Raw genomic sequence first — 14,138 nt, forward strand, 5'->3', positions numbered from 1 at the left:
AATCATCTTAAGAACTAGGTTTGGATCTATCTCTAGTGGATTTAGGGATCAAGCTCTGGGAAAACTTAACTAGCTAGATGTTTACACCCAGTAACATTGCCTTCTAGTTTATAAGTGAACAAGAAAGAAAACTAGGGGAAGTAAACCATGCAAAATGGATCAGGTACATCTATTTCCAAAATGATGCCAGTTAGCAAATCCTCATCTTCTCAAGCTGTGAATTCTAAACCTACATTGGAGAATACCAACAATTGATTTCTGTCCCCTAAGACGTTGTTCAATGGAACTCAAAAAGTCCAATGTGGACTCAGTTGGGGAATCAATACAGTGAAGAATATATGGACAATATTAAAGAGAATCTGGTTAACATTGGCGAACAACCCAGATCATGTGAACTTCTGGCATACTCTATTTTACATGGATATTTCAATAATAGGGAGCTATGATTTCCAGAGTAACAGCACTCCCTATATCAACTGACATAGGCTTCGCCTGTACACCTTAGTAGTCTATTTATATACATTTTTGTACAATTCAAAATCATTATGTGGTATCTAACCTTCTAGCATTGAATCTCTGCTGATGCAACTGGGCTAATACTTATAGGAAAAGGAAAGGCCTTTACTAGGTCTGATCACACTTTCCCATCTTCTGTAAGAGGCCTTTCCCATACATCTCTCCCCCACCTGTCTTTTCTCTGAGGTTACCTCTGTTTACATGTATATATCTCATATGTATATAGCTGTTTGTCTATTGTCTTCCCTATTAGAATGGGAGCTCCTTGAGGGCAGACACTATGTAATTATCTTTGTTTTCCCAGAATTTATCATGATGCCTGGCACATAGTAAGCACTTACTAAATGCTTTTTACTGATTTCCAAATTTAGCAGAACCTATCAAAATTCACACTCTACTGTCCCGATTATTGAAAATCCGGGGCCATTTCTCCAGAGGGACTGGGAAGGAACATCAATAGAGTATGTACCTTCATACCAATGATGTCACTGGCAGGGTCAAATAGGGTTTTATTTTGTAGTTTCAACATGAGGGTAAGGCACTTCTCCCTTTGGGACAGAGTTCTCTTCTCTATAGTGACTTTCTCCCCCAGCATTGTCTCTTGACTTTCCACAACTAACACTACCACGTAGCACCACTGGCTCCCAATAATCCTTTCGTGAAACTGAATCACCGCTACAATCAGAATGTCCTCTGTGCTGTAGCTGGCTTCTCTCTGCTCCCTCAACTAGTTTTGCCCCAAGGGAAAAATATCTAGTTACAGCTCTACTTTATACCAATTGTATCACCCAAATGTTTGCCCTGGTTTTCTAGTTAACCTGATTTAGGAAGTCATACGTCAGGCTTCAATGATTCTCATAGAAATGTATGTGATAAAGATTCTGATGGTCTCACTGCAGAGTTCCAGGAGAGGGAGAGATCAAGAAACAGCATCTCACTCCTCTCAGGAGCGTCTGAACAAGCCACAGTGAATTAGACAGACTAAATTTTTCAGTCAATCTGATCCTGCTATGGCCATTAAAAAAAAAAAAAGGCTCAGCCCCAAGCATGGCTCCTGCTGTGAATTTCTAAAAGCAGCAACTGGAGGGAAGCATCTTCCTTGACTTAAACAGCCTCTACTTTTTGGGGAAAAAGCAGCCAAAGTGGAATGTGGCATGGCCCATCTTCCCAAGGATCATTTCCTGTGCTTTATGAGGAAGGTTTCATGTCAAAGTCTTCCTAGAAAACTGGGAACCATTGAATAAAAATATGTGAGTATATATGTGTGCATATAGAAATATGCACACATAACTATGTGTCTAGATATGTCTGCATGTACATTTCAAAGGAAAAATAAAAGACATAAAACACATCCCCTGGTGTATAAGAACACATTTCAGGGCTCCTTGTTCTGAAAAACTAATGTCTAATCAGACAGCTGCAGTAATTACATCATGATTATAAGAATAGGATAAAGAAGAATTTAACGTTTTCAGCTAAAAAGACAGAATAAGTCAGTGAATAAGAAAAGGTCACTCTCACTGACCTTGAAATATCAAACGGAAATAGAAAGCAGAATAAAGAGCAGCTGCAAAGGCAAGGGCCAGCATCGCCCTTTCTCATACATCCCTGTGAAATATAAGGAAGCCTTCTACAATGTCACTGTAGCCAAAGTGTCAAGAGTATAATCAATTTTTTAAAATCTTGAATACTGCAAGTTTTAGGAGATAATTCTGGATCAAGTAAACTGAAACTTAAACTCCACTAATGATTAATTGTGTATATTCTTTCAGAACTAGTTCATTTGTTCTTGTCTTTCAAGCCAAGAGTTTCTTTCTGAATCACTATTGTCTAGTGAGGCCAACAGGACACTCACTATAGGGTTATCACAACACTCCGCAATCACAGTACAATTTTGGTTTGATTCTCTATGTGATGTCTCGAGGACCTTTTAAAAAAATGGAACTACTAGATACTAACAACATTTCTGATGTCATTAACCAATTGGTTTGATTGTAATGTGAATTCCAAATAGAAAAGGTAGTGGTTGCTTGCGATTTCGTACAACTTGACCCATGTGAAAAACAACAGTACATGAAGACAAAAATCAGAGAGCAAGCATTTGAAGGTGGATATAAGAACACTTTTTTTTCTTCTAGAAATATTATGATGGAATACATTGATTGAAAATAGGTTATATCTGGAAGTTATCCTTCAACAAAAAAGTTTGAGCTGGAGCTGATTTTAATAAAAACAATTTATATTAGTTAAAATGTAAGAATTTTATATATAAAATAAATGTTACATAAAGTGGCCACATATGAATTATAGTAGTTAAATATTAGAATCTCACAAAATATAAGAATTACCTCTCTTAGTGTAAGTTGGTATTCATTGATATTCTTTAGGAGATTCTGGGGAGGAAATGAAATGATGAAACATGATAACTGTATTCAGGAAACCTCAACTAGCTTTAAAAACAAACTTGCTACACATTATGTTCCAAGAAATAGAAAATTATGCCAAAATATTTAAAAAAAAACCAGATTCCTCCTTTCACACCATTTTTCTGCAATCTTGTAGCAGGTACAGAACATCTGTCATGGTTCTCTCTTTTTTTCCTACTAATATGTATTTTATTAAAAAAAATTGGCTTCATTTCATATTCACCTAACACATTAGAGCATTTTCATTGACACATGCTTTCTTTTTTTTGTATTTGAAGTATCCAGATTTTTAGGTCCACAAATTACTGCAAAACTAAATTTGAAATTATCATTTTTGTGGTCCTAAGTAATTTATAATTGTAACTCTAAGCAAATTCACCAGTTTCCCTTAGGAACAATTAAAAGTATTTCATGAACGTGTTCATGAACCCATTTACAGGTGAAAAACATCCATGAAATTACATGGATAAGGAGGAAGACTTTACTGAATCTTCATTATTACAGGATTCATATTTTGATGCTTCTTACCATCTTATTTTTGAATTAAAGTTTTACCTTAAGAGACCAATTGTTCTCTTAAACTGCTAAGGAATTTCATTGCTTATGAACGAGCTGTGATGAACTGCAGTAGGGTTGAGGCAACAGTGCAAAAGAAAATAACTAATATTTCATCCCCACCATCTAAAATTGACTAGAGCTGAAGGGCATCTAATCCATTAACTGCAGCTGTATGAAACTGATTCCTAGGCATACAGCTTTCATTGTTTCTATTCAAAATTGGGTGTCTCTTTAGAACTTATAAAAAAGGAACCTTATCTGGCAGACTAGTCAAGTTAATTTGAAATTCCATTCTCATAAACAAAGCAATATATATTTTTTTCTTTTTGTTCCCACCCCACCCCATTCAGTAAAAGAAATTCAAACACTTAGAGAATTGCAGTTATAAGTAACTCGTCTCCACGGGTATAAAAAAGCTTTAACATTTTTAAACCCATGGACTTGTGTTGAGCAAGGGGAAACAACCACGAATCTGATAAGTTAATTACCCTTTTCACATTTTGCATCCTGCAATAACACAGCCCATGCAGCCAACTTAATAACCTATTTCAACTTGAGAAGCCAGCATGTAATTAGATGACCTAAGAGTGATGAAAACTAGAAACTCACCAATTTTCAACTATTCCTCATGGCAAATAACACTCAATTAAGAGTGAGCTTTCCAAGACCAATGATTGGTGATTCATTTTGGATATGTCTTTGTTTGGCTTAGGACACTAAATGCATGGACTCAAGACAGAAATCCACCTCCTATCAACTAATAAGCATTTATTAAGAACCAACAATAAAAAAAAAGCAGAGACTTTAAACAAACACAAATGTTACAAGGTTCAAAAAGGATGCAGCCCATGGTTTCTGCCAAGTAAGAAGACAATCTGAATGTTTCTTGTAAAACAGTTATCTCCAAATTTAACTTCGCAAAGTATCAAGACTCTTCGCTACCGAACACTGCCCTGACTGGACAGGAGCAAGCCTTGAGTACTCACCTGCCCAAAGCATCTCAGACTACCTATACATTCCACAGTGCCCAGTCATGAAACATTAAATTCTCTGAGGTGCTTCTGTGCATTGTTAAAATGAAGGGAGTGGAGTGGGTGAGATGAGCTAATTGGAGTGTTTTCACCTGGTCCTTGTTGTCAAGGAAACCAGTAGCCTTTGAGTACATTCCAAACAGCTGTCTTATTGAGTACCATAGTGGGGAACTCTGATTGGGTCATAAATACATAAAAGAAAAAAGGAAGAAGAAAGTGGAAAGTTGCCTTTGGGAGAGTGTGACTGAGAGCTGACCTAACAAAAAGGAGGAAATGGTTAAGGATTGATTCAATGGGTTTGGGAAAGTTTGGTCAGTAGAAGAAACAAAGTTGTTTTAAATTCCAGAGATTCTATCCAACATGCATTTATTAAAGACCAACCAGGTTTCTTAGCTGTATTAGTGGATAGGGATAGAAGAATAAAAATGAAACAATGTTTGTCCTCAGTGATCTTACATTCTACTAGTACATACAAGAGATAGAATGCTTGAGGTCTCATTGTTCACTCTGGTTCTCATCAGTAATAATGATAATGATACTAATAAAAAGTGGGTGGTGGGCTTAATAGATTGTATGATTACATGCAAGGCATTTACCCTCTCTTGTCCTTTATTTCCTCCCCCATGAAATGGGGCTAGTAATACCTCCCCACTCAACCCCCTCATTGCCCCATTAAGCAATAGAATGTAAACTCCTTAAGAACAGGGAGTATTACATTTCTATCATTCTGTTACTGCTACTAATACTATGCTTGGCACATAATAGATGCCTGTTGAATTGAATTGAAGGGAAAATCCAAATATTACTTCCATAGTAATGCTCTCATACATTAAAAGCTCCGGGATTGCCTTCCTTAGTTGAGAAATATTACTTTTTTATCATTTATATTAGTACATATAATGGTATGTGGGTTTACCTCTGCAATCAGAATGGTGTGTTGAGCTCAATTTCACCCTCTGTCATTTCATGGCAGTTTTTGTCTGTCAAAAGTACTTCAGAGAATTTTTTTATGGTCCTTAAAGCATCTGGCACAAACACAAACCATTGTTTTGGTGCTGTGATGAAGTTTATCATCGAAAGCAAATGATCCTATTTACAGAAGGGAGCTTTCTTTAGGTCAAATTTGTCAAAGGAATAATATGGAGGTTTATTTTTTTTTCAAATTTTAATAAATAAATAGCATTTCCTTTTGAAAGGAGGAAAATAATGAATTATTCTGATGGTAACTGTGTATTTTAGAATTTATTTAAAAAATGCCTGTTCATAAATATTAAAGAACTCTACTAGCCACATTTGTAAGGAATTGGGTTTATGAAACATTTAATTCTCTCTGGCCACAAACAATGAACTATTACTTCAGGTCAGATTTCGAAGATGTTTTTCTTAAAGATTCTGACACAAAGATTTTCTTAAAGATTCAGGCACAATTAAATACTTTTTCCAGCTACTAACATATTGATGTGGGGTAGCCATTCAGAGCAATAAGTGGATGAGAAGCTGAATAGAAGTCAACTGCATGACATGGGGATCTTCAGAAGCTAAAGTGAGCCTAGACTACATTGGCAGGTTTGCTAGAATGAGACATTTTCTTCTATCCTCAGCTCATACCCGGTCAGATAACAGTTGAAATATTGTGTTCAGTTCTGAGATCCACATTCTAGAAAAATTAATAAATGGAAGCAGAGAGGACAGTGGCTAGAAAGTTTTCATTAGAGCCTTCTTCTGTAAAGATTACCTTCCATGTTGTCTGTATGAGTAATTTAGTTATTTACCCTTTGTCTCTCCCAATAGAACATAAGTTCCTTCTGGGCAGAGGCTGTTTTTGCCCATCATTTGTATCCACAAAGTTTAGCATAAAGCCTGACACAAGCTTTTGAATTAACTGACTGATAGACTTAATGTATAGTGCCATGTAAGGATCAGTGAAAGGAATAAAGAATGCTTAATCTGGAGAAGGGAAGACTTGGGGGCTCTTAAGTAAAAGAAAAATTACAGTTTTTATTTGAGTTTGTTTTTCTTGAACCCATGACATGGGAGTATCAATAGGTAGAAAGAAAGAGCCAGACTTTCGTATAAGAGAAGATTTCCCAACAATTTGAGTGGTTCCATAGTTGAATAAGTTGCTTCATTCTGTATTGAGTACGCTATTACTAGAAGCCTTCAAGAAAGTATGGAAGACCATTTATCACAGATATTGTGAAGTATAGGCTCAAGTATGGGTAAGACTAGATGTCCCTTCAAATTCTGACAGTCCATGAGTCCATGAAGGCAATGTTTTATCCTTTCCTAGTCATTAGCAAAATACAGGTTTGTTCCAGAAACTTTGTACTTCTGCATATGAATGAATACAAATCAGTATAACTAAATGAAAACAAAAACAGATGAGAATTTATGTGAAATATCAGCCAAGATGGAACTGACACAAAGGAGAATATCATCTAATTAAAAAAAAAAGGACTTGGCCTAAATATTTTCCCTCCCCCTTTTTGCTAGCAATGCTAAGAAACGGTGTGACTATGCTTGTAACCAGACGGTCAAAAGTGTTTTCTTTTTTTAACTTTAAATAAAAAAAACTTATTTTAAACCTTTTTTAATGAAAAAAATAAATTCCCATTCTTAGCCTGTACTATCATATTAGGCAACATTGGTTGTTCTCACATTAAAACAAAAAAAAAAGCCATTTGAAAATGACTTACACTCCATACCCACTGAATTCACTTGGAGGCATGCAAGACAGGGAGATGGATGTTAAAAACAAAACAAAACAAAAACCCACTAAACTATTTATAGCAGCACTTTTTGTAGTGACAAAGAACAAAAACAAAATAGATGCCCATCTATTGAAGAACACCTCCATAAGTCATAGTACATGAAGGCAATGGAATATTATGTCGTATATTTTGTCTTTCTGGGAGTATACATTCCAAAGGGAAAGGCAAATTATAAATATCTAGATCCACCAAAAGTATATGAAGGTAATTTTAAAAGGAAGAAATATTAGCAGCTGAGGGATCAGAAAAGATCCACAAAAGGTGGGCTTTCAATTACATCCTGAAGGAATCTAGGGAAACCAAGAGGCAGAGGTAATGGACAGAGAATTCAGGGATGGAGACCAGCTAGTGCAAAGAGAGGTAGATTGATTGTTGTGTTAAAAGAACAGCGAGGAGAACAGTGTAGCTGGAGAGTGGAGTACAGGCAGATCTCAGAGTTATGGAGGGTTTGGTGCCAGACTACTTCAATAAAGCAAATATTGCAACAAAGCAAGTCACACGAATTTTTTTGGTTTTCCAGTGCATATAAAAGTTATGTTTACACTATACCGCAGTCTATTAACCGTGCAATAGTATTATGTCCAAACAAATGTATGTATCTTAATTTAAAATACTTTATTGCTAAAAAATGCTAACCACTATTTAAGCCTTTAGTGAGTTGTAATCTTTTTGCTGGTCTCGCTTCCATGTGATGACTGCTGACTGATCAGGGTGTCAGTGGCTGAAGATTAGGGTGGCTATGGCAATTTCTTAAAATAAGTCAACAATGAAGTTTGTCACATCAATTGACCCTTCCTTTTACTTGAACATTTAAAAGCCATTGCAGAGTTATTAATTGGCCTAATTTCAAAATTGTTGTGATGGGTAGGGGCCCTAGGAAACATACACAGGTGTGCGCGTGTGCACACACACACACACGTACACCACACCCTGAGCTTTCCTTGGGCTTTCTCATATGGCCAATTCTTTTCAGGCTATAATCCTTTCAACTGGTCTTTCACTGTGGCCTAACCCCAATCTCACAACTCTCTGTTACCTCTAACCTGGCCCAGCCTTTCATTGTCTGTTATTTCCAGATCACCCTGGGCCACTTCCCACTCTTAATTCCTTCTAGACCACTTCTTACAGTCACCCCAGACTACTTGGCCACTCCTGGATTACATCCAGGTCTTCCCATAGTCCTACTGTATATAAGTGTTCATCTTGCCCACATTAAATCGCTCAGATTCCTTAAGAGTCTGGCCAATGCTGAGATTCCTTAAGATCTTGCCCACCTCTACCAGTGTTCTAATATACCTTGTCTTTGACTGAAAGAAGGCTTGAGTCAAATTCATTCAAGGCAAGACCTGTGTTGTTTGCTCTTTAATTTTGGGGTTTAGCACCCCTAAACCTCAACAGTTGTATATCAGGGAATAGGGAGGCCCCAGGAAGGGAGGGGATAGCTGGTGAGTGGAGCAGTCAAAATACAACCAACATTTATTAAGTTCACCATCTTATATGTGCACGATTCATGGCATCCCCAAGACAATGACAATAGTAACATGAAAGATCACTGATCACAGATCACCACAACAGATAAAATAATAATGAAAAAGTTTGAAATATTGTGAGAATTATCAAAATGTGATGAGTTGCTTGACATAAGACTGCCACAAACCTTCAATTTGTAAAACAAAACAAAACAAAAACTGTGAAGCACAATAAAGTGAAATCCAATAAAATGAAGTATGCCTGTTTTGGAAAGGGATAGGGTGTAAGAATGCTAAAAAGGGAGGAAAGGATCAAGTTGTGAGGGCACTATATTTAGTAGCAGATCTCCTGGCAGGTGATGGACTCAGCACAGAATGATATATAGATTTTTTGTGGACATTGCCAATAAGTGGATTTGTTTTGCCTGATTTCATATTTTTACAACACTTTCCTTTTTTTTCCCTTTTTTTTTCTAATGATGAATGGCAGGAGAGAGGAAAAATAAATTTTAAGTGAAAAATAATTTTAAGAATGTTCATGTTATACAGATTTGGGTTTTGATTAATCTATAAGCCTCTCTCCTCCTTTATTTCTTGATCCTGAAACAATATTTTCTAACAAAATTTTAGCTTTCTCCCTTGTGCTTTTCTTTATACTGACATCATTATCAGGTTTAATGTTGACTTCTGAGATTCATCAATTTTATCATATAATTCCCCTTCTTCATACTCTACAATCTAGACAAGATGGTTACATGTCCTAGGATATAATGTCCTCATGCCTGGAACACTTTGTTTCTTTATGTATGCCTCATAGAGTCTCTGGCTTCCTTCAAGACTCATCTCAAATCTCACTTCCTACAGAGGCCTTTCCCAGTCACCTCAGTTGCTAGTATCATTCCCAGTAAAATTACCTTCCATTTACTCAGAATTATACTATCTTGAATAGACCTAGATATCTACTTATTATTTCCTCTACTAGAATGTGAGTTCTTTGAGGGTAAGGACCATGTTTTTGCCATTCACTGCATCCCCATCACTTAACACAGTGCCAGGCACACAGTAAGGACCCAATAAATGCTTATTGATTTGCTATTTTATGTTGCCTTAGAAAGCATGATAAAACCCATTCCACCAACTCTTATATCTGAATCTCCAACGATCGTGTGAGTCATTCTTTCACTTACCTGTAGCTTCGTTATATCCTCTGGGTCATCTGTAAAGAGAATGTCAGTATAGACCAGTTTCACTTTCTTCAGTACAGCCTCAACTTATAGATCATGAGATACAGGTTGTAGAATAGGAGGACCAAAACTTAAATTAGTATCTGTGCTCTAAGAACTGAAAGATTCTAAGAATCTCTTGCTCTTTTTTCTACCTCTCAACCATTATTCTTGTGGCAGTGAAAATAAGCCACATATGACCAAGGGTTATTTTAAACTCATATCTGTTTCATGACTTTCCATGGCCATAAAAAATGCATCACTATTGACCAGGTTGTTTTGGTTTTTTTTTTGTTTTTATTTCATAATGAGCTTATGGAGAAATAGCTCTTAGCTCTTCATCAGGAAGTAGGCATAGCGTGTCAGTAAATCTAGATTTGGAACATCTCTCCTTTGACAGAAGTTGCTGGGGATGGTGTTCTTCTGGCATAGACTTCCATACACCATACTTCCAGCCTCACCATCGAGGCAGACTGAAATATTGGGCAGGGTTTATATGAAGGAGTCAGTGGATACTAGTCTCTGAATGAAGGTTGCAGTTGCCTGGTCATTAGATGGGTGAGTGAATATGATTCGTATATATCTTAGATTTTGGATTATTTACCCTTTGGATTATATGCCCTTGGATTACACACACACAAACACACACACACACACACACACACACACACACACACACACACATACCCCTTTTGGATTATATACCCTTGTTCAAAGGAGACAAATCCCTCGTTATAGACTTTCAGATTTAGGAGATTTCCTTGCAATGTCAGGAGAAAGTGAGGAATATCATCAGCGTGTGATATAGATATGGAATAGAAGAAATCAGTTAATGATATAAAATTTACTTTCTCTTCATTCTGATGAATAACATTTATTTGGGAAGATATGGGAGAGTCACAAAGAAAGGAGAGAGGTACAGATGAATAGAGCTCTGCTCTATTTTCTGGGACATAGCAATCAATGAAATCAGTACCATTTGAGGTTGGGAGTATCTGATGCTTTATCCATTTTATTGAATTTTGGATTAAGACTAGGTATAAGGGAGGTATTAGATCTAGAATAACTTACCTTTTACATTTATATATGGTAGAAAATATCAATATAATTATTAGTTTTTGTGATATTTTAGTATTACTATTAACACTATACATGGCATATATTATGCTATATTAGCAATTCTGCTATTCATATTAATAATTCCTACTAGTTATAACAAACATTTATATAGTGCTATAAGGTTTACCAAGTACTTTACAAATATTATCTCATTTTATTCTAACAACAACCATGGGAGTTAAGTGTTATGATTATCCCCATTTTACCATTGCTAGAACTTAGTCAGACAGAGGTTGAGTGACTTGTCAAGGATCACACAATGTTTGAGGTTAGATTTGAACGCAGATCTTCCTGACTTCCAGTGATCTACCCCCTGAACGACCTACCTGCTTTTACTTTAAAAGTAAGTTTCCCAAATTAATTTTTGTCATTAAAATGAAGAGAAAAGGAACCATTAAACATCATTAAATAATTTATTCCATTCCATATTCATTGAAAAATTAATCCCTCAAAGTTTAATAGAGAAAACACCTTCTATTAAAAAAGGAAATCAATACCTGCCACTTCTGCATAAACCTTCAGAGGACTTCCTTTTGATGTTTTTCCCTACCTGGTCTTCAATTCATGAGTAGGTTGATGATTCTGATAATAAATCTACCCCAGAGAACTACAGTTTAAAAAAATGCTGTTGTTACTGAGCTTCATATCAGCCTACAAATAATGATTTACATCCCTACCAGCTGCTTTGCCAGCACTAAGCACCGTGAAATTTCCCTGGTGTCCTCTGAGCAGCCAGGAAGAATACTATGATACAGGATGAAAAATTTGCCCCCAGCCTAGAAAGACAATGATAATTATGAGGTGGAGAGACTCAATATTCTGGAGTTTGTGAAATACTGTCTTACTGGACTTAATCCACTAGCAAATGGGTTGACCTTCATGTACTGGTGCGTGTGTGTGTATGTGTATGTGTGTGTGTGTGTGTGTGTGTGTGTGTGTGTGTTTAAGGAATCTTCATGTCTAGGTTCCACTGAACTAATCACTCAACCTAGAAACACTTGAATGACTCATACTTAATAAAGATTTTAAAAAACTGACATTCCTCACATGGTGGTGTTTTTTGGCCATGGAGTGCTAGGATATGTCATGCTTAAGAGCCTGTTACTTAGAAAATAACATGAAGACAAAATCAGTAATCACTTGCTAGTGAATCAGTTGTTATTTAATGGAAAGAAATGGACATTTGATCCTCTAATCTAGGGATGACCAATGTTGGTTGGGAACATAGCTTTAAATAAAGATGTCTAAAATGGTTTATAAATATGCCCTAAGGTCCTAAAAGAAAAACTGATTTTAATCTAATTGATTTCTAGTGAATAAACAACAATAAGTTGTAAAGTGCCTAGAGAGCGGTAAACATGATGGTAAAGAACTTTGAGATCGTGCTATATAAGGATGAGTTGAAGGAACTGGGAAAGGTTGAGCTGACGTGGAAACATGGTAACTGTCATCAATTATCTAAAGAAGAGTCAAGGGGAAGATTACACATATTCTACTTGGACTCAAAAGTAGAACTAGTGGCAATGGGTGGAAGTAGAAAAAGAGGTCAATTTTGGTTGGATTTAAGCGGAAAAAAAACTTGTTTTTTCACTCTTAGCAATATCTAAAAATGGGATGAATTACCTTGAAAGGCAGTGATACTCTTTCAGTAAAAGGCTTTAAGTTACATCTGAGTAATAGCTTCTGGTTGGACAGGTCTCCTCTGTGTGACACTGGGAAGTCATTTTGTCTCTATGTGTTCTAAGCAACTCTTTAAGTCTTAGGGATCTTGAATCTATTTTTATTTGGGAGATGCCTATGCACTTCTTCTCAGAATAATATTTTAAAATGGATAAAATAAAATACATAGGATTATAAAGGAAAAAATATTGAAATACAGTTATCAAAAGATATTTAGAAAAAAAAACACTCTGAAATCTATGAACCTCTTAGGTGTCCGTGGACTACAAGCTGAGAATTCCTGATCTAAGGTTATAAATTACAGCAAAATGCCAATTTGCATTGGGAAAGAGTTAGCCAATCAACAAGCATCTATAAGTGCCTGCTATATGCTATATACCTGGAGATATGAAGAAAGGCAAAAGACAGTGCCTGCTCCTGCTCTCTGGGAGGTCACAGTTAATGGGGGAAATAATATAAAAATGACTACAATGAGGTGGCTGAGTCTCATGATCCAGTCATGCTCTCAGCAAGGGGAGCTGAAGACATTTTGCCTACCTCCTCATTAATACATCCATCCCCCTCATTGATTGTTAACCAATCAGAGTTGATTTCTACCCTCAGGTACACCCCTTTTTTCCAAAGGCTTTTTAAGCACTGAATATTCGGGGGGGGGGTGTCTTTTGGCTTTAAGGAGGGTCACTGACCTCAATCTACTAATTATTTGCTAGCTATAATTAATACATTGATATTAATTATCCCCAGACTCCATCTCCCCCAAAATTTCATTTGTCACACAATAAAAATGTGAATGGTAAGGACATGGAATCCCCTATCTGAGGAAAAGCAAAAAGAGTTTCTTCATCTAGGGTTTAGCCATACAAATGAAATAACACGCAAATTTCTAAGACTATTTAAGTTGTGAAGGAGTTGCAACAGCCTTCAGAGAGGTAGCTCCTAGAAGGCTATGCCCTATACTGCTGGAATCCCAAATCTCATTCAATCCAAAATGTATATAACACATTTTGCAACCATCCACGCTATTCCATAAATGGGAACTCATCTAACAATTATGTGGAACACCAATATGTGATCTATTTATTATTCTCCGGCACCTTATTATGGGTAGATGGTCATTATTTCTTGAAGGATACGATTGCAGAAGAAATGTTCACTACGTCCAGGTTCCAAGACCAACCAACCTTGATAAACTTGGGGAAGCTTATCACCTGTCTGGTTGTAAAGGAGTGGGGATCTGGAATCATTTGGCAAAGTATCCATAATGATGCAAAGACTGTTTCTTAGGGTATGAAATTACCAAGAATAACGTTAGGATCACATTATTTCAAACTAATTTCACGTGCAT

The 14,138-nt window shown here is 36.4% G+C and overlaps 1 protein-coding gene across 1 annotated transcript in view; it reads right to left on the reverse strand.

Annotated features, from left to right (window-relative positions):
- ZNF385D (zinc finger protein 385D) overlaps positions 1-14,138 on the reverse strand; it is a 968,814-nt gene that overhangs the window by 101,555 nt on the left and 853,121 nt on the right. Inside the window, exon 6 of the mRNA XM_027872398.1 lies at positions 2,865-2,909. Coding sequence (XP_027728199.1) covers positions 2,865-2,909 — 45 coding nt within the window. The remainder of the gene's footprint in view (positions 1-2,864; positions 2,910-14,138) is intronic.

This window comes from Vombatus ursinus, unplaced genomic scaffold (genome assembly GCF_900497805.2).
Source record: "Vombatus ursinus unplaced genomic scaffold, bare-nosed wombat genome assembly UNPS02014799.1, whole genome shotgun sequence".
NCBI lineage: Eukaryota > Metazoa > Chordata > Mammalia > Diprotodontia > Vombatidae > Vombatus > Vombatus ursinus.